The 21,863-nt window shown below is 41.7% G+C and overlaps 2 protein-coding genes across 7 annotated transcripts in view; one reads left to right on the top strand and one right to left on the bottom strand.

Moving 5' to 3' along the window:
• si:dkey-178k16.1 (band 4.1-like protein 1) overlaps nt 1–4,309 on the top strand; it is a 45,091-nt gene extending 40,782 nt beyond the window's left edge. For 5 of the 6 annotated variants that reach the window (XM_042098804.1, XM_042098799.1, XM_042098802.1 and 2 more), the window contains 7 exons: nt 62–400; nt 726–971; nt 1,290–1,349; nt 1,469–1,561; nt 1,697–1,777; nt 1,950–2,066; nt 2,272–4,309. In XM_042098804.1, the coding sequence (XP_041954738.1) occupies nt 62–400; nt 726–971; nt 1,290–1,349; nt 1,469–1,561; nt 1,697–1,777; nt 1,950–2,066 (936 nt within the window). In that variant the 3' untranslated portion in view covers nt 2,272–4,309. Of the gene's footprint in view, nt 1–61; nt 492–725; nt 972–1,289; nt 1,350–1,468; nt 1,562–1,696; nt 1,778–1,949; nt 2,067–2,271 lie in introns of those variants that run through there. The other variant, XM_042098803.1, reaches the window with a different exon arrangement.
• A 1,608-nt stretch (nt 4,310–5,917) lies between these two features.
• cntn3a.1 (contactin 3a, tandem duplicate 1) overlaps nt 5,918–21,863 on the bottom strand; it is a 73,908-nt gene continuing 57,962 nt past the window's right edge. The window contains exons 13-24 of the mRNA XM_042099256.1: nt 21,491–21,618; nt 19,234–19,409; nt 17,842–17,959; nt 16,549–16,707; nt 15,038–15,187; nt 14,565–14,635; nt 14,068–14,302; nt 13,192–13,307; nt 12,673–12,859; nt 11,986–12,098; nt 8,202–8,370; nt 5,918–7,591 (exon numbers count right to left, since the gene is read on the bottom strand). Of these exons, the coding sequence (XP_041955190.1) occupies nt 7,500–7,591; nt 8,202–8,370; nt 11,986–12,098; nt 12,673–12,859; nt 13,192–13,307; nt 14,068–14,302; nt 14,565–14,635; nt 15,038–15,187; nt 16,549–16,707; nt 17,842–17,959; nt 19,234–19,409; nt 21,491–21,618 (1,714 nt within the window). The 3' untranslated portion in view covers nt 5,918–7,499. The remainder of the gene's footprint in view (nt 7,592–8,201; nt 8,371–11,985; nt 12,099–12,672; nt 12,860–13,191; nt 13,308–14,067; nt 14,303–14,564; nt 14,636–15,037; nt 15,188–16,548; nt 16,708–17,841; nt 17,960–19,233; nt 19,410–21,490; nt 21,619–21,863) is intronic.

Here is a 21,863-nt window from a genome sequence, read left to right as displayed (position 1 = left end):
TGAGTCATCGTATTGACTCATGCGAGACTGTTTTAGTAGTTGTTCCTCTTTTGTCCTGCAGAGGGAGCCGTGGGAGCGGCGACTGGGGTCGGTCTCAGAGGATGACCCAGAGCATGAGATGCTCTACCCGAAAGAGACTCACTTGGGAATCGAGCGCAAATGCTCCAGCATCACGGTCAGCTCCACGTCAAGTCTGGAGGCCGAAGTGGACTTCACGGTGATCATGGACCTGCAGACGGGCATGGAGGAGTTCTCCAGGGGCATGACTGAACTGGGCGAAAAAGACCTCCTGGCTGAGTTTCCAGAGGCGTCTCACCACAGCTCTGCGTGGATCATGGGAGCCGAGAAGATTGTGCTCCCAGAAGAGGCCCCCCCTGTAGAGCCTCCCAAACGCCCTGAGGTAGACAATCTCCTTCCTCCTACTCTTCGACCAGGATCACCCCTTCTGGACAGATGCATGACTGTGTGATCTGATCTATGTGTCCAACCAAGTATGTGACAAGCATCCCATTTTTATTTTCAAATTAGTTCAGAACACATTTCACAACTCATTTTTAAATCAGTTATTTCATCTCCGTGCTTGCTTTTACCATTTTGTGTATATATTTAAACTTCTTCTGTTCAGACTTTTTTTCCTCTCTCTCAGTTTCGTGTCATTGTAAGTACCGTACCAGCACTACATGACTAACTTATTTTTATCTCAATGTGCCATCCTCCTCTTTAAGCCGTTTGTGCCCAAAAAGGCACCGCGCACCGCACTGGCCCAGAGAGCCAAGAAAGAGGCCGCTGAGCTGACCTCAATTCAGGCGGTAAAGAAAGAGACGACGGAGGTGACTCATCGCCCTCCCCAGCCCATGAGCAGAGAAGGCAGCGATGTTGCTCCCCCTGCCATGAGGAAAACTGGCGTCAAGGTCGAGACGCAACCCAACGGATCAGAGGTCACCACAACCATCATGGAGTTCACTGACCAAGTAAGCACATAACAATAGCAAGTAACGATAGCATACACATATACTGCAAGACTGTAATGTATGATAACGTGCACAATATACTGCATCAATGCCCATACATATATGCTATACCAACCCTTTTATTGTAGAAGATGGACAGGTGGATGAGATCTTGAATGTAGATCCTTTACCCCGAAACCCATTATCTCGTCTCCTCTCACCATCCATTTAGATAATCTCATTCAGAAAGAACACATCTAATCGGGATCAATCTCACTGTTCCAGGCTCTCAGTCATGGCACTTTGTGCAGTTATCACACAGTTCCTTTTATCTCACAGGATCACAGAGGGAGCGCAATCAGAGAGGCTTCCTATTCAGTCACAGAGAGTGGCTCACCCGTGAGTAAACTGAGAATCTTGAGAGTGCTGAGATTGTTACACTGTCTGTGGTCTAACATCACAGTAGAGCTCTCTGAATGCAGAAAATATAGGTAATATGCATATGTCTGCCTAAACAGATCAATATTGGCATGTTCGCCAGAGAGGGTTCAGGGTCTCCGCTGATTGTGGCAGAGAGTGTGACATCGGCAACCACAACTCATGTTACCAAGGTAAAGCCATGTTAAAATGGCAGTGAAAGTTATTGTGATGTGTTCCTTTGGTGACAAAGAGTGAGTTCAACTTAAACTTCAAGTGAAATTAGAGTGTAAAATGTTCAGTTTTATTTTTATTTATTTTTTTTGCAGACGGTCAAAGGGGGCTACTCGGAGACAAGGATTGAAAAGAGGATCATTATCACTGGAGATGATGACGTAGACCAGGATCAGGTCGGCCTGGATGTTTCATTTATGTGTTGTTGTATATGTACTAGTTTGTTTATTTATTTATTTATTTACAGTGGCTGCTATGAAATTCAAACATGTTTTCATTCATCCTAAGATGTTTCCAGATGCATGACCGTAACACATTTTATTTCACACTGCTGTCTTCTCTCCTTAGGCACTCGCGATCGCAATAAAAGAGGCGAAGCAGCAACATCCTGACATGTTGGTAACCAAGGCTGTAGTTGTCAGGGAAACAGAATCTTCCACTCAAGATCCACATGAGGAGTGTTAGGTACCGATGTCAGTTGGTAGTGTTTTCTTTGATAGCTGTTCAGAGTTTGACACTTGTGGGGGCGTAAAATGTTGTCATGAGCTTCAGCCTTAAAAACAGACAGCCACAAAAAGCTGTTCAGGACAACATGTTATAGTTCATAAACAGAATATGTTATAATGTGATAGTTTCACTGAATTCTAAATTGTATCTGTACTCATTCTAGTCTAAAACGTCCGGGAACCTGCTCAGAAGAATTGTCCTACTGTGAATCTACTGTCTTTAACCACTGCCAGTTGGTCTTGGATACTACACTCCAAAATCTCCCTCTCCTTCCAGGGTCTGTGTCTCTAGGACTGCCTCTGATGGCTCTACAGTACCTCGCCTCTCCAGTTTTACAGTCAGAGGCAGTAACGTAAAGACGTTGCCCCTGGGATACATCTCTTCTCTTCTTCTATTTGACCCCAGTCTTGTTCTACATGGTTTTATTCCCTGAGCAACTGAACTCAGCCAACGATAAGAACATTCTGAGCAGTTTTATTGCCTGATACTTTAACGGTTTTTCTGTGCTACATTACACAAACTCAAGCTGTTTCAATGTGTTTTATTTGCAAAAAAAGATACTTCCTGAAGACGCTGATGACAGAAGTTATGATGAGTTATTGTTTTTTTTTCTGTAAGTATACAGTTGTCTACTGATATACTGAAATATATGAAATGTCAGCAAGATCAGTGAATAGAGTAGGTGAAATGCCTGTTAAAAGATGTCTATGTAAATCATTTTACTAGCCGAAAAAAACAAAACAAATGATTTTAAGTGCACACATTTGTTTGCATGTACTAGTTGAGCAGGTATTCTTCTGTGGAGAAAAAAAAAATCTTGGTTCACTTCACAACGCTTAAACTGTGGACGAGCGAGTCACACAAAAGCCAAAAACCAGCCACACGGATCAGTGAGCTCATCCATGTGATTTGGTGCAAGCTAACACGAAAAGGCACAGATCAAAAGACTGGAAACAGTCTGTGCCATTAGTGTTAGTGATACACTGCTGTGTCTGGTATCCCTAAGTGCTGGCCACGGTAGCCGGGTGGATACTGCTGAGTGACAGACAGCCACTGAACCACTGTTAACCCTGTTTCTGAGGAACGTTGTCTAGTGGGAAAGAAAATATCTCACCATCCCAGCTCACCCTGCCAGATAAGTGGAATGTCAGATAACAACAGTGTTTCCTTGGAGATTACGAATCAGGACCACCTCCAATCAACTGGGTTCTTGATTACCTGCTCACAAACCACCTCCGATCAACTGGGTTCTTGATTACCTGCTCACAAAAATGTTCCGAAACAAAAAGGAGATTCTTTTGTGTCTGCTTGCTGTTTAATGAAAACTGTCAAAACGCTCTGAAAAATTCTTGAATATTTTAGGATTACTTTTGGATAGATGATAGTGTAATCTTGTTAGTTTTATTCAAAGGTTGAATATTGTTGGAGACCTGTACTCTGAGCCTGTTGAGTGTCTGAACTGATTAAATATACATCTGCATAAAATTACAAGGGCAAAATGAGAAGCAAAACCCATCACAAAATTAAGTCATCTATGATGGAAACTGTGTGCATGCAGTCATTACTAAAAAAAAGCTTTAAGTTGCCTAGAGTAACGGGCAATGCTTTTATTTTCTTCTAAAGTGTACATTTACCCTCTGAGATCTGACTTTGCCATCATGACACTGGGGGGAAGGGGAGTCTGCGTTTGAAGTCTTGAAAACAAATGAAAAAAAAAAAGTTTTGTTAAGCAGTGGATTGTATAGGACTTTGTAAAGTTACTGTTGTGAAGACTATACATAAAGACGAACATCGCAACATTGTTTAGAATCCATCATCCTTGTAATCTTAGCGTTTGAAGTATTTTTCATGAGAAAATCCATTGATGCCAACTCAGAAACCCTGAAGAACAGGAGCTCAATTGGTTTGTTCACTTTGATCTGTTTCCACTGAAGTCATCAGTGACTGGTTGTCAGTGAACTTTTGACTGTTTGCGTTGTGTAGAGCTGACCATAATCCTAACCTGTGATTGGTGTCTGGAACTGTAACTATTGAAGTGAAGCGACCCCGTGCGATACTGTGCCATGTGATCTGTCTGTACGAGTGTTCTAAAGCACGGGCCCCTATCCAAGGCTCTCCCTTCCTGTGGTGTCTCATAAGAAAGTGTGGGCGTAGTTTTTTTTTTTTTTTTTTTTTAAATTAATCTCCAATGTGCCGAAATTCACAAAGAATGCCAATGAGATAGATCATCGGCTTAGTTTCTCTGCCTGGTGGTCTTTTCAATATCTATGATGATGATGATGATGATGAGGTATACTGATCTTGAGCTATGTTGTATAAAAGGAGATTGTAGCGAGTGAATGACTTGAACCTACCATACTTTATGCCCTAGCAGGTTTTAATTGCATTGGGTTTGAAGTCACTGTCTTAAAGCCTTACAGTGCAACACTGACTACTCCATCCTCAAAGCTGGTTGAGGCTGTCAGGCCTGGCTGATAAAATACTGATGAACCCCCCCCCCCCCTTCCTCTTTTTTACAATCTTCCTACTCCATTCTTCTCATTGCTCTGTGTGTGACATGTACAGTGTTTCTGCCCCCCCTCTAGATAAAACAAATAAATGAGTACATACACTTAGCGGGCAAAAACAGTGTGTGGTTCTTTCCATGATGTGTTTTCCCTTCTGTTTGGCTACTTGGTTTCCCAAGTGAGGTTCTGTTCTCTGCATACAGATAACTTTGGTTCTCACAATAAAATATTGAGTAGATAATAAACATAATGCATTCTAATTCTGACTCTATTTAGTATAGTCCTTTTCTTGACGGGTGAGTTCATAACACATTCGTAGCAGCTGTCATAAACTGCACATAAAGCATTCATGACTGTTTCATGAGACATGACAACATTCATACCAAACCTTTCATGAATGTCGAAGACATAACGACGACAACAATCACAAAGCAGCATTGCCGTTTTTCTCTCCAGCTTTTGTAAATATTTCATGAATATCTTATGAAGTCTACATAGAATGTCACTTTACTATACAAGTTGTGAAGTATTCGTAATCACGGAGTTTAACTCTGGTAGCTAAACTAGCCTACATTCAGCTGACCCGTATTTGTGCAACCTGGAACGGTTGGACATTCCAAAGATGAGAAATCATCTGCAAAGGATAAAACAAATACATTTTTATGACACAAAAATTATTTGCTTAACCATGTTCTGTCTTTTTGGCACTGGAGTAGCCCATTGACTCAGATGTGACGTGATCAGGTAAAAGGTTTGAATCAAAAACGGTATTGCTGCTTTGCGATTGTTGGACTTTTATTTTGACAAGTTGTCGTCATTCTGTCTTCCACATCATGAAAGGTTTGGTATGAATGTTGAGTCATGTCTCATGAAACAGTCATGAATGCTTTATGTGCAGTTTATGACAGCTGCTATGAATGTGTTATGAACTCACCCGTCAAGTAAAGTGTTCCCGTTTGAACTTGAGAGGAGACAGGTTTGACCACTGATGAACATTAAGTCACATTCTGCCCTCTTGTGGCCAATGAAGAAGCAGCAACTGTGAAATCACAGGTACAAAATGCAGAATGCTCCTGATGAAATTACAGTGGCAGTCATAATTCTTTTTTTCTTTTCTGAAATTAAAAATATTTCATTGGAAAGGACATATAAACAGTCATAACTGTTCACATGAAGTGGGAGAGGAAAGTGCATACAGACATTTATATCGAGGCCTTGCTTGACACATATACTGTAGATACAAAGGAAACATGAACTTAACTCACATTTTGTTTATTTTTTTCCAGTAAAAAGTCACTTGAGTCATTCAAATTCTCTTTTTTTCCCAAGTCATGTTTCACAGCCAGCTCATGCTCAAAAGCGAAGGACTTAAAAAAACATATAAGCCATATCGAATAAAAAAAACAAACGAACAAACAAACCACTGTCACTGTCACTGCCAAACGCAGAACTCATTCGCAAAACCAACTTGCACAATTTACTTGTTTGCTGACCGGCTGAAGTCTGAAAACATGGTGTGGAAAGCAAACACAAAAGAACCCAGTTGTGTTACAGTCAAATCATCTGAATGATAATAATACCAAGAACGCCTTCCAAATAGCAAATAGTAACAACAATAATACCAGTCATCAAAATGATAACGATAGCGATACATTTAAGGCTCTTTTTGGGGTCCTGAGGATTTCATCAAATGTACAGTGTGTGAACTGAGGAGGCACGCGCTAGCTCTAGCGCAGCGTAGCGTGACGACCTGCGGGACTGACGAGGGAAGCTGGTGGCACAGCATGGCTGAGGGATTGGGGGGAGAGGGGCACAGGACTAATGTCTTTAGCACTGTCTTTAGCTCTTTCCACTTACAGCCAGGGGCCAGGTTGAGTAGGGTGGGGTGTTATGGACAGGGACAGGCCTGAAGCCAAAGAGCCTAGGAGCACAGCTGTGAACTGGGGAGAAGGGCAAACAGGAGAGAAACACCAGCCCTAATGTGTGTACTGCAACAACTCCAGAGAAAATGAATGGGCAAGGTCATCCAGTTACAGGGCCGCATACTTGTTCACTTCTGCGACCTGGACAATCAGCCAACAAAAGAACAGGTCAAAGGTCACGTAAGAGACTCTACACGATGGAGAGTGATAAAGAGAAAGAAAGAGACAGACATAGAGAGAGTGATAAAGAGAAAGAAAGAGACAGACATGAGAGAGGGAGAAAGGGGGAGAAAAAGAGAGAGAGGGGTGTGTGTGTGTGTGATGATTCAGTGTCACCCAAGTTCTGCATCCTTTCTCTCGTCATTTGTGTTGCAGTGATCAGCCACCTCAAGCATGGGACTGACTGAAGGCCTTTTCGCACAGTTATACTATGGAAAAACGTTCCCTTAGGATACTGTAGGTCTGCTGATCTGCAGTTCTCCTTTAATAAATGGAGTTTATTTAAAAACAAGTGTAAAATCCACCCATCAGAGTCAAGTAATTAGACTTCATAGGGCCAAGCTGGGTTCCACAGTACTGTATATCCTTGTGTACATTCAAGTTGCCTTGTTCAGAAAAATCCTGTGAGGAATTTCAATGTGAATGAAAAAAAAGAAGAGATAGAAGCCACAATTCCTACTCAGCAGTCTTTAAAGCAGCTTTGGTATGGTCAGACTCAAGACCCAGTTTTGATCATTTCTCCAGGGCAAGAAGGGATGGTGGGATGGTGGCGACTGGGTGAGAGAGGGGGGTGGGGGTACTGCAGCTTCTTTCATGAGGCTCTTTGTAAAAACTAATGAGGACGGCGGCTGCTCTCGGCCAGTTCCCATGAGCGAGCGCTCCGTGCCTCGCCTTCCTTCTCCAGCGTCTCGTTTTGCCTCTCATCTTGTGCGGCTCGGCGAGTCCAGAAGGAGCCGCTTTTGTCATAACAACATCCTGGCTGTGTGGGCGAGAGCCAGCGTCACCAGCGCCGGCAACACGGGAGTCCGCCATGCCGCTCCAACCACATGCGCCCCTGCAAACAAAAGCCAAACAGACAATGAGAGAGAGAGAGAGCACAGAACAGCACAACTGTAGCCTTAACAAACAAAAATGTCAAATTTAGACATTTTCAAATGACATGACATGTTTTGACTATCAGTGGCTTAATAGGCAATGGAATAAACTAAGTCATATGGCTGTCCTTCCCAGTCAGTCCACAATACAATTAATATGGGCAGATAGCAATTAATTTGAAGGCAATGTCTGCAATTCTGGTAAAAGGTTACTGTTTCAAGATTACTGTTGAATTACACCCCTTGCCTTCTGTGCTCCTAAAGCAAAACTATTGAAAGGCTTGATTGGCTTGTTAATGGTTTAGTCTATGTTGGTTTCACATTTAAAGAGCCAGGACTGTGAACAAGTAAGGTTAATTTCCTGGACACACACACAGAACAGTTAGAGTATCCCATATAGGAACATTCAGCTGAGTTGACCAAACAGTGTATTGGACTAGAATTGCAGACCCCACCCCAACCCTTTAACCACCACAGCCTTGCTTAGAGTGGGGTCAGACTGGGGAGTGTGAGTGGGGGATACTGTAGGTGGATGGACAAACAGCGCAGTTAAAGTGGACGGCCTCCTACCTGCTACCCGGGGGATGGTGATCTGTCTGCTGCTTCGGCCCTCACCTCCCTCACTGACTGGTTTGATCTGGACCACATAGTCCTCGTCCACGGGCAGCGAGAGCTCCAGGGATGTGCCGTTGGTCTCCACCACGCTGGGCCGGGCCTGCCGGTTCTGCTTGTACATCACCTGCAGGGAGGAGGAGATCAGTATACTCAAATACAATTGATGTCCAGTACCACAAACGTGCCCAGGGCCCACGGCAAACCAGGGTCAAGTCCGACCTCAGTTCATTCCCCCGAGCCCCTCCCCATCTCCTTGTCCACTCTTTTCCTGTCCACTCTTCAGTGTCCTGTCAAATAAAGAACAAAATGATTCATACCCCTGGCAAATATTGATGTAATGTTGATTTTCTCTTGACCAATATGTTTGTTGTGACTGAAAATGACACTGCCACATGCAAACGGTTGTAAGATAATGTGGTAGAAACATGGAATCAAAAAAATAATCGTTTTGTCTTTTTTTTAAGCATTTTTATGAAAAATGGCAAGTCCAAAATTATTCATACCCTTTTTAAATAATCAATGGAAACATCTTTATTTGCATTAACAACTCTCAAAATGGTTCTTATAATATCTACTAAGCCGCTCCATGTCTCCACAATGATTCTAGACCACACCTTTTTAACAGCAATCCGGATTTTCAGTCAGGAACGATTATTTGCCATCACTCTGGCCTTGTGCTCACTTTTTGACAGATTGAGGTCTGGACTCTGGCTCTGCCACTCTAAAATGTTGATATTGTTCACAGTTAACCATTTCTTGCCTTGTTTGGCTGTGTTTTGGATCATTGTGTGGTTTAGTGGTCCAATGATGCCCATTGGGGCAGGTCTCTTGGCAGACTGCCTGATCTTTTCCACCAAAAATCTCAATATAGCCCCTTGTTTTAGTGTTACCGTTTACTTTGAGAAGTTCACCAGGTTCCATTGTCTGAAAAACACCCAAAACTAATACATTTCTATAGCTATTCTCCACATTGTGGATGGTGTTTTGGTGGTTGAAATTTTGACTCCATCCATTAAACCTTACAATGATCCAAAACATACAGCTAAACAAGGCAAGAAATGGTTAACAGAGAACAATGTCAACATTTTAGAGTGGCCCAGCCAGAGTCCAGACCTCAATCAGTCAAAAAAGTTAGCACAAGGCCAAAGTGATGGCAAATGATGGCAAATAATCGTTCCTGCCTCAAAACCTGGATTGCTGTTAAAAAAGTGCGGTCTAAAATCATTGTGGAGATATGGAGAGGCTTGGTAGGTACTATAAGAATCATTTCGAGAGCTTTGTTGGTAAATAAAGATGTTTCCATTGATTATTTAAAAAGGGTATGAATAATTTTGAACATGCCATTTTTCATAAAAATGTTAAAAAAAGATAAAAAATGTTTTTCTTTTTTATTTCATGTTTCTACCACATTGTCTTACAACCTTTTGACATGTGGCAGTGTAATTTTCAGTCAGAGCAAACATATTGGTCAAGAGAAAATCAACATTACATCAATATTTGCCAGGGGTATGAATAATTTTGTTCTTAACTGTATATATATATATATATATATATATATATATATATATATATATATATATATATATATAAAGCCATGCAGTAAAGAGCTCCCAAACCAAATCGATCTGGCATGTCCTCAATTAGTATTTTTTTTTTTTACACCAAATCAAAATCCTTCAGCTTATCCCCATGGTCTCTTTGAAATAATATTTAATTTTTCATCCAAGGGAATTCAATAGCTTTGGCCAAATATTCAATGCCATTCACGGCTGAACTGTCAGCTCAACCTTGTAATTTAAGTTAGTTACTTTACTTTGTTCTGAAGGAAATTTGTCCTCTGCATTTAACCCATTCACCCAATCCATCCATGCACACACATACACACACAGTCACTAGGAGCAGTGAGCTCACCAGGAGCACACATACAGTACGCACCCGGAGCAGTGGGCAGCCCTTGAGCCCTCTGGCGCCTGGGGAGCAGTTGGGGATAAGGTGCCTTGCTCAAGGGTACTGTTCAATCATTCCTTCCACCCACATTTTCCCTACCAGTCATCCCACCGGCCACCCTTTGGTTACAAGTCCGATTCTCTAACCAGCAGGCCATGGTGCATGGCTATTTTACCAGAGGAGGCATTCTGTATTCCAGCCGTACACAGATACTGTACATCTGAGCAAAAACACTGGAGGATTTCCGTCAACAAGGTGCTTCTTTCTCTGACTAATTCTTTTGCCATTTCTTGTGTTCCCATGGCATTTAACAGCCACAGCATTTTTAAATATACATGCAGTTATTACATTTGTAATGAGTTTAGTCATTTAGATTCGTCCTTTATTATAAAACATTTCAAGACAAAAAAGCTATAGATGGTAAAAAACATTTACCAAATATTGTTTATATCCATGTTTCTTTTTTTACAGAGGGTATGAGGAGCATGCAGATAACTGGAAGAGGTCAATCCTACAGTATAATAATACTCCATACTACCCGTATTGAAAAAGTAGCATGAGGCCTCCACTTATTACAAGCTCGGTCTGATTTTCCTACTTGGTGTGAAAGAATATCCTATGTGTTGGCTACACATCTCATCTATACTCAGCAATGTCTATAAAGTACAACCTACAACTTATGTTGTACAAATATTATAATTAATCCTGATTGGTGCTTTCAACAGGGGTTGTTTGATTGTTCAAATAAAACCATCAACAATGGGTCTATTTCAGACCGGAAGCCCATATGTGGGCTATAATTAAATTATCCTAATTGCTTTCACATATTTGGCCACAGAGGCACTAATGTTTATTTCTACTCTTTATGGCCACAAATGACCATACTGTATTCCTCTACTGAAAACCCACGGTACACAAGCCATTGGTCATAATTTAACCTCGGCCTGTGTCGGTGAATGCGCCCTGTTTATGTGAGGCCGCACAAACTCCAGTTAAGTAACATATTAATCACTGTCATAGTACAGTGTAACACCAATTTAGGCAATCAGCTAGAGTTTATTAACCCTGTTTTCCCTTGATAAGCCCAAATTCAATCTGAACATGGTTAACTCCCAGTACAGTAAAGCTCTCAGCAACTGGAGAGACCTATTAATAACAATAACAATAAAAATGAGAACAACAACATAGACAGTCAGTGGTCCTGTGGTCCAGCTGAAGCTGGAGAGACTAATCAATAACAACAACAACAACAACAACAACAACACTAGCATCTGCAGACGCCTCTCATCCACTGGCTATAAGAGGCAGACCTGATGGCCTCCCTCTCAGAGGTCCTAAACATGGCCTAATGGTGCTGTCAGCGTGACAAAGCGGTCCCGCCCTCAGCATGCCACGGTGCTCCAATAAACATGGCCGATCACTTCAGAAAGCCATTTCTCCAGCAATCCCTCTGTGGCTGGCAGGGGGTTGATTTCACAACGCAGGCCCATTACAGAGCTGCCCCTTTCAGCTTCTGAGGGGGGGAAATTATAGCTGTGCTCCAAATGGCATGGGCGGGCTGGCCAAGGAGGCCCATGCCAGGGCCTTTTGATGTGTATAAGGCTTTATAAATTGAGCAAAAAATTGATAAGCTGAAGAATACGCCAAAGCGCGTTACATAATTGCACAGGGCTATTACATTATGTCTGTCAGAAAATGTGCTGCTTGCTGTATAGATTCTTTGGGAATGAAAAGTGTGCAGCACAGGATGGGGTGGCGGTGGGGTGTGGTGTTGGTGGTGGTTGGGTCTTACTTTGTAGCCCATCACCTCAGACTCGTTCTCCAGGGCCTTGACGTGATCCCACTGTAGGATGATCTTGGAGTTTGATGCGTTCCACATGACCTTAGTCGGTGGCTGGCTCGGGGCTGTGTGGCCAGGGGGGGAAAAAGGAGAAATGGAAGAAGAAGTAAAAGTAAGAGTTGGGGAATAAAACACAGCTCTAGTGCACATCTGTACTCCCTGGCCTTACTGAGCGCAGAGTGTGGTGTCAGGTGCTTCTGAGGTGCGGATGCTTTGAAATGCAAATCAGCAGTGAAGCAGAGTGTGAGAGAAGAGATAAAGAAGGAGAGAGCAATTTCCTGAGGAAGGCTTGGTGTAGCTAGGTAATGCTCACTTTCCCTGAGCAGTCATACACACACACACACGCACACACACACACACACACACACACACACACACACACACACACACACACACACACACACACACACACACACACACACACAAATGGAAAAACTCAGTTAGATGCACGCACCCAAACACTCACAAGTGCTGCAATCCTCTTCTTGCCTTGAGTAAAGGCTAATCTAAACAGATACAATGTTGTTGAAGTACATTTGAGCTCAGGAGATTTCTGATTGGCTACCGCTAGTGGATTTGAGACTTGCACAGGAGTTTTCTGATTAGATAGTGTGTTTAGGCGTGGGGTGCGACACTCACGGGGCTTCTTGGTGGTGATGTTGACCACGGAGCTGTGTGGGCCTACTCCGGCGCTGTTATACGCCCGCACGCTGATGAGGTAGGTGCTGCTTCCGTCCAGCTCGCGGAGGACAGCGAGCGCCCGGTCCCCCACGGTGCGCACCACACTCGCCATGTCCTGCGTCGCATCCTGCTCCCAGTACCTCAGCTGGGGGCGCACACACAACACACATACATCACCAGGGCTCCCACTCTTTCTTCAACGTCACATTCAAGGACTTTTTGAAGGACTTTCCAGGCTTATGTGTATGGGGCCAATGGGCCTTGTGAAGCGTGCCTCAGAGGGAGCACAAGCAAGTGGAGCACCAGTCAGGAAGTCATTGGGGTGGATAAAAGGCACAGTCTAATCAATGTGAGAGGCATAATGTACAAAATGAAAAAAGGGAAACCAAAGGGAAACTTACTAAAGTTTTTTTTTTTTTGGTCGACTCTGAATATTGTGCTTTTGGTTTTTATAAACTAATAACATATAGATGTTACCTCATAGCCCATGATGCGTCTTTTGGTGGTGTTCCAGGGCAGGGGTTTCCAGGACACCTCCACCTCAGACGAGGACAGACTCCTGGCACGGACTCTAGTGGGCGCTTCAGTTGGCTCTGGGTGTCCAAAACACACACAACCCATGAAGAGAATAATCAGCTACATTACTCTATGCTTTGATATGATTAAAAATGATATTTGTATGCTTCAAATTAATTATAGCTTTCATGCTTGAGACTAGTAAACACCGCCTTCCCATTCATATTTGTTATGGATATGGTTTGTAGTAGCCTGCACGCTCCATTGGGGATTGTTTTCAGTTGTTGCATCCTAATTAGCGTAGACTTTGAATACGTTGAAATTGAAATGAAATTGGACCGGTCTTTAACCAATCGGCATTGGATTCCTACAGTACTTTGCCACTAACCGAGCAAGCATGTGATATTAGCCTTTTCCAAAACCCCCTCAGCATCAAACAAATAATGTTTACATCCATGGTTTATATGGTACATGACCATATACAGCAATGAAGAAGAATGACTGATAATGACTTACTCTTCTCTATTACTGTGCTACATGCTCCAAATGTAAAGGGCTTTGAGCTGCATTCTGTGTATGAATGGTGCTATACAAATCAAGCTTATAATAATAATAATAATAATAATAATAATAATAATAATAATACCACTACTACTACTACTACTAATAATAATAATAATAATAAATTATTATTATTATTATTATTATTATTATAAGCTTATACCGTCATAAATACCAAAATGAATTTTTAAAATTCATTGCAAGTAAATGCCAGCATGCTGTTACTTTACTAAGTTATGTTTGAAGCTAGGGTAAAAGTAGGGTTTTTTTCCCAACCTTCCTCAGCAGAGTAGATGGTCGTCACTGAGCCAAATGGTCCCTCCCCCTTGTTGTTGTAAACGCCCACTTTGACATGGTATGGGGTGAAGGGTGGGATGCTGTCGTCCCTGAAGGAGTACTTGGAGGCGTCGGGGGAGGTGACCGCCGCCTGCATCCAACCCTGTGCCCCGTGAGGACGGAAGGCCACCACGTAGCCAAAGCCTGGGCCACACTGGAGCTCCTCCGGGACAGGCTGACAGAGGGACAAAAACACATGGTGTACAGCAATCACACACACACAGGCACACAGGGATATGCACACATGCAGGCTGCCAAACAGACAGACAGACTCTCTCTCTCTCTCTCTCTCTCACACACACACACACGCACACACACAAACACTTGGTTTGTAAACACAATATTCAATTTATCTGATTACTGTGTATATGTTATTTGATATCTATATAGTAAATATTATATTTTATTTAATTTATAAATACTTAATGGTATTTTACCTCCCAAGTTATGACCAGCTCGGATCGACTTCCCCCACCTCCACTCACTCTGGTAGGGGTCACCTTTGGCACTGGCAAAACAAACACATGTTGAAGTCAAGACAAGCCATGTTGTACAAACGTGCTTAGCAGTCAAGAAGTGAATCAATAAAATGAACTAAAAACATTCTAAAAAAACATAGACAAAGACATATAGTACTGAGCAAAAGTCTATAACCATCCCACATGTTTTGCTGTAGCAATATCATAAGGGTCATACATATTTATTTCTCACTCTCTTCATTAAAATTTAACCAGAAACACATGACTCGCAGTATGTACACAGCATTTAAAAACACATAACATCTAGTTTTTATTCTGATTTTAGCCTGACTTCAGTCTCAAGCCACCACTGGATTTGTAGTTTTTATAGTGTTATAATGACCAATCATGCAAGAGGGAAGCTGGTGATGGAGCTGTCATTCTCCACATACGTGCTTCTTTGGTCCGGACTTTTTTCGAGGGCTTGCTGGGCTCTCCTGTCCCGATGGCATTGGTTGCCAGGACCCGGAACTCGTACTCCACCCATGGGTTGAGCTCGGTGACCGTGGCGGACAGCTGACCAATTCCCAACAGCTTCGGGACTGATAGGAAGTCACATCAGAATAGATGTGTGAACTACTTAAGTCAACAGAGAGCCTTTACTACAAGGAATTTAATTAATTATTCATTCATGTTGAATTCAAAATGTAATGCGATTCTCAAATAGAAACTGTTACACACATAATTAACTACGACTGAAACTAAACCTAATCTCCAAGCCATAAGTACATCTCAGAAAGGCATGTTTTCTTTTTCTGTTTTATGAACTGATTCATTCTTCACAATACTTTAAGTATTAAGTAGACAGAGAACACCAGTTCGTATTTAGGAAGCCTTGGCATGCTGTGAAGCTGACAACTAGCTTGCTAACAACTGCTTGAAATCCCATAATCAATATGATCCAAGCTGCGTTATTCCTATCAATAAAGCACACACACACACACACACACACACACACACATCAGCATGCCCTCTTCGTGGCTTCACTTGTCCGTGTTAATCCGTATAATAAACCTGCACTGGCGAGAGAATCCTGTGGTGGATGTGGAGACAAGCAGGGCCAGCTCCTGATGAGCCATCCCCAGCACGTCCACCCCTTCAGCGCTCATTAACCGGGGGCCCCACGGCGAACACGCCTGGGCACGACCTAACGCTGTCCGACTAATCCCTCGTATTCTGAGCCCGCTTTCATCCCCTTTGGGTAAATAGTCCTTCAGAGAGTAATTACCGGTAATCCATGGTTCGCCATACTGGCTAAAACATGCACATGCATTCAGCCGAGTGTGTGTTCAACAGTCGCCCAGAGGCAGTCACAGGGAATGGGGTGGCTTGTATTAGGCTGTAGCCGAGCTCCACACCTATACCTGAATACCTGAATAGTACTTCAGATGAAGATTAGCAGTGATCCATGATTGCTCAACCGCCTTAAACATGCACATACATCTGTCTGTGTGTGTTCAAAACAGTAGCCCCAAAGGCGAGCTTTTGTGAATATTCTGTAGTTTAATATGAGCTCCCAATGTTAAATACCGAGACAGTTCGGCAGAGATAAATTACTAGTAATAGACTACATGGTTGCTATGCAACATACACATGTTCTGTAATTTTAATAAGTAAGGATTCAGTTTTTAATTGAGTTTGGGTTTCTACATCCCCTCTACGGAGAGGGGGGATCACATTAAAAATACAGAAGTGGCAGCAGCAAAGCATAACAAAACGGTCAAACCAAAATTATTTGATTAATTCAAACACTGTTCTACCTTATTGTGCAAATCTGCCACTTGCCACTGGTCAGTTCAATTCCAGATTTAGGGTCAGGGATAGTGTGGTGTGACACCATAGCCCTAAGTCTAAGTCTAAAGCAGTAGCCATGCCTGTACTGGGTCTCAGCTGAGCTCCATACCTGTGTTAGCTGCCTGCCAGCCCAGAGAAAAGGAGGTCCTGGCCTGGATGATGTAGGTGAGGATGGGACTGTGGTGGTCAGGCCCAGCCCTCCAGGAGATGGACGATGTGGTCTCTGTGACCTCGTCTACCTGCAGGTCTGATGGTGGGCCGGGGGATCCTGAGGAAGGTGAGCCATGTGTGAGAAATGTGAACATGATGTGCACATAGACATGTGCTGCAGTACTTCACCAATCTGGTTGCCTGAGATTATTGCAACCAGCGTTAGCCTGATAAATCAGATATCAAATATCTTCTATGTCAAGGCAGAGCAGGTGTGCTTTTCTACCATGTTATTTTATACTGTATATTATAGACTCACGTGGAAAGAGGAAAGAAGATGCATTGTAATAAATATAAGAAAGGGAAGAAACACAATGGGTTCTCAATCAGCTTTAGCTGGGTGAACCCAGACAAATCTAAGTAAATTTGAATGTGCTCTTCAGGTCCGCCTGGAAAGGAACCTATTGACGGCCATTTCCAAATCACCAAAAAACCAGGATCCAATCACAATTGCTCATCTGGCATGAGGCGGGCTTTATACTGTATGATGACAGATACAGCAGTGTATTCAAACACAACCTATGTCTTTTATGTCTTTTAATTATTCAATTTTATGTAATTTATTTTTTATAACAAATTAAGATAAATTAACAAATTATATTTGGTTTTTAAACAAATTAAGATAAATTAAGAAGTATATATTGCCAAATATATTGCCCTTTGCATATGCTTGTATTTATTATTTTTTTCTATTTTGTTTATGTAAAGAAAATGAATTGGCCCGATGAATGAAATGTGCTATATAAATAAACTTGCCTTGCCTAGACACGTTGTAATTTGCTAGCCATGGAAAAGTATAAAAAGCTTTAAAGAGTATAAAAAGTTCCTCAAAGAAAAGAGTGCAACTGCCACTTCTCTGCAGCGCTGCTGTAAAGATGGCAGGCCTTCTGTAAAGTGGATCCTCTGGGAGTGAGAAAAGCTGATAAACCACAGCTCTTTATTACACTACAAATGACTTTAGCTTGAGGAGTATCCACTGAATGACTTAATGTGATGAACACACGTTTTAAATGACCGCTGTTGAAACAATGAACTTTTTTAATCACTGTTCTAATTGTGGAATTAACCGAGAGCATTAAGCTGCTTGCAACCATTACCACACAAAGCCAATGAGCCGATGAATGGACGGGTTAATAGACAGTGCAACCACCTCAACAACAGTGATATAAACTAACTGAAATTAAAGCTGTACCTCTAACCACCACGTCAATGGCTATTGCCCCCCTGTCCACTTTGGTCTGGATGGCACAGGTGTACTTTCCAGCATGCCTCAGTTGGATGTTACGGATCATAATGTCCCCCGCAGACTGCTGTAGAGTAATTCAGTCGTACACAGGAAAACATATTAAACTTATATTATAATATACATATTAATTCTGTCTATGTTACATGTATAACATAGTGTTATTTACTATGCTATGGGTATAATAACATCATAAAATAGAAGACAAAAACAGTGTACAACGTGTTGAGAAAGGTATTATGAATACAAACTTCAAAGAGCTCAAACAACAATGTTTAAAATCTAATCTAGACAACACCACAAGTATTTGATACAATACAGTGCTTTAAACAGACAATACTTCTTACAGTAAATAGACAGTATCCTACTGTATCTACACACTGTGCACATAACATACCATTATGCTGTGGCTTTATTGCTTTTAATGAGAACACTTTCAAATGTTTTTTTTTTATTAAGCTTGATGTGATTTATAACTTAATTGGACATCATCACAAATTAAGCAATTTAAGACACTGGATGGAACTAAACCTCAAAATAGGTTTTCCAAAACTTTTAATTGCTCATCAGAACTTTTAGTTTTATTTTCCAAATTAGCAGTCGCACATCTGTTGAATTAACGAGTGAAACTGAGCCAACTGATTGACTGTAAAGGTACTCTACTTAGAGTTCAATTGCTTTATGACACCAATCTAATAAATAATAATTGTTATTGTAATTCTTTGAATTTCATTAGGAAAAGGTGAGAATGCGTGCTGGTTTATATATAAAAAAAACTCTTGCTATTTACACTGTTTTAATGCAGATTTGAATAAGCAACATTATTTAAAAATCACTCCTTTCAGTTAAATTCTTATAAGAAGTCTAATTAATATGTGTGCAAAGTGTAGACTTTAGACTCTATCGATAGAGTATCATATGCTTTGTAAACCCACTGTTTTGCAGGATGCCCTGTTTTGGAGTTTTAACCCTCACCCCCTACACGAGGGAAGTGGGCATTGCAAGCAGGTACATCTGTCTTTGTGTCCATAATATAGCTTGTAAATACTGGCCCGACACATAACATTTTCCCGACAAAAAAGGCAGAGGGTCATCATATCTCAGTCCTCCTGCATGATCAGCCGGATTCTGTGTAGAATACAGATGGCTTGAGTTTGGCTTCACTTTAGTTATTATTGTGTAAAGGACGGGAGGTTCTGCAGTCACCTGACTGCTCTGGTTTCTTCGGAGCACAGATTCTCTTACTTTCCGGTGTAGAGATATTTTTGCACTATGAGAGAGTGAACTGGGATGTGTGTGTACTGTATAGCTATGTAGATTTTATGGTTTACAATCACTTACTCCGCCAACTTTTTCAAAGTATCCGCCATGGCTTCCAAACTGGATCATGAGCTCGTTGAAGAACCAGGTGAACTTCACGTCCAGTGAGGGGTCATGGGAGACCTGACAGGGCAGTACTATACTCTCACCCACCGTCACGTCCACCTGCGCTGCTTTGGTCGTGATGACCGTGGCCTCTGCATGGAAAAAAAAACAGAAATGCATGTATATCAGTTGCATACAGTACATGTCGACACGGTACTCAAAGGGCACATTAACAAATATTTAGACACTTTCTATTGTACTTTATTAACACTTCCATTAAATTCAGTTTGACTTATTGCCATTATCACAATTTGCAGCCAAAATGATGTAACTTCAACAAAACAGTGTGGCAGAGGACGGGGAGCGCAAAGAGACATACAGTACATGTCATAAGATAGGGATAAGAGGGAAGGCAAAAGGAGCAACATAAATGCAATATCTGTATACCGGTGCATCAACCTGGAGGAACTCATGCCTGAGACGATTAATCGTTAAATGTCCTTTCGAAATTTCTAGGTTGCTGACTAGGCTGACAGTATGAGGTTGTGTGCTAACTGAAAAGCAACACTAGATGTCACTGTGCTCTTATATGTCTGCGTTTCTGCACCCAATCTCTGTTTCCGAGGCAGTTCACCAAGCACAGCACTCAAGCCAAATCAACATCTGTGCATTCCTCTTTTCAAAAGCCACAATAAACAGCACACATTTCCACACCACTTGTGCACAGAGGAGGCTCAGCAGGGTGTGAGTTTTCAGGAAATACGCCATCTTTGTCTGGGCACGGTTGGTCGTCTTTATTCCTTCCCTCTGGTGTATCACAAAGAGGGCCTTAAATGTCCACTTAAGTGTCCACTGAATTATACATGACCATCAAGCTTCCACATAATAATTTCCTGACCATTACAGCAATTGCTCATTTTGACTTTGTGCTGTCAACAAGAAACATGCAACAACTATCCTACTTTGACATAGTTAATCGAATGGGAAGATAGACTTTTCAAAGTAATAAATGCAAGTCTGTGACATGCTTTTAGCCATGTGTTTGCATTCATAACCCTTAAATAATTCTGTGGACTGTTTACCACACTCACAAACACACACACACACACACACACACACACACACACACACACACACCCTCCATGAGGACCGTAAACTATGAGTGCAAATGTTCAATATTGTAGGCGCGTCCTATTCTCTGCAGTCTGTGCTCTGTTTTATCATTCATTCAAAGTGGGGGCAATATTTATTTAATGGTCATCGTTTTAGTCTGTCTGCACTGAAAAGCCTCCTCGATGATTATCATTTTCAGACCGCATTAATACTTCAACAAGGCTTTCTGCAAAAAGAACAAGAACTTGCCAAATTAAACTTACATACACATTGGATGCAGTCAGTCTTGCAAAATTCCAACAGATATTGAAAACAAGAAAACAAAAAATGAAATGGAATCACCAAACAGCATATTAACATGGTATTGTTGACTTTGTGCTTTTTAAGAGCTTGAGCAGTCACCAACAATTCAGACAGGATTGATTCAAATGGATTAAACCCTTAATCAAACCAAACATAGTTATTTCTCTCGCCCAAAAAACGATGAATTATGCATGAGGTGCAAGAGATAAAACATAAACAGCATTGAGAATGCAAGCCAAACAAATCAGACATCTACTCACAAAGATGGACGCAATTAAAATAATTATACGACACCTCAACGTCTGAAAACTGAACATTTTGAGGGGAGTGGGTGGGGTGGGGGTGGGGGTGAGGTTACTTACGCAATGCTTCCCATGAGGACAAACTTTTGGGGACATTTACACATTTCCCTTACTGTAAGTACGTGCTTACTGCACTTTCTCCAAGGAGTAAGAAAACTAATTTAAACTCTATCATTCTTGGACTGCATATACATTTTTGGAGTGAGAGCTGGTATAAAGGTATTACACACTAAAATTAGCGGTTGATTCCACATTCCCAGGAGAATTTGTCCAATATTGCCGGCACTATACAAGATTACACGACTTCAAACCGTTTCTTAAAATAGTCACACACAATCACAGACCCACACGCACAACACACACACATAAAGAGAACGAGAAAGATAGAAAGAGAGAGAGAGAGAGAGGCATAATTGGAATATTGCTCCATACTTCAAAGACAGTGCTAATGGAAAAGGAAATCCTGAAGAACACTGCTTCGTTTTTAAGCCATAATTGAGAGACAATTACAGTACCTTTTACCACCAGAGTCCCCGCGCTGCTTGCCATGCCATATTGGTTCCTGGCCACACACGTGTAGAGCCCAGCGTCCAATTTGGTGACATTTGATATCCGCAGACTTCCATTATCCAGTACAGAGACTCTGGAAAATAAAATGAAATTATTGCCTGCCCTTGCTGAAATTGCTTGGCTTCTGTATAGCCTAATTTGACAGGAACACAATCTACCGGTCTGAGGAACATAAAATATGGGGAAAGGGAGAGTGCTATCAATTTATGGCTAGGATATGCATCTCACGTCTAGCTGCTATGATACACACACAAAGCACACGCTAATGCATATATTGTTTGGACATAACAATGTTAATTTTTAAATGTCAACTTTTGA

This window comes from Alosa sapidissima, chromosome 7 (assembly GCF_018492685.1).
Source record: "Alosa sapidissima isolate fAloSap1 chromosome 7, fAloSap1.pri, whole genome shotgun sequence".
Taxonomy (NCBI): Eukaryota; Metazoa; Chordata; class Actinopteri; order Clupeiformes; family Clupeidae; genus Alosa; species Alosa sapidissima.
This window is presented reverse-complemented; position numbering and strand designations above follow the sequence as displayed.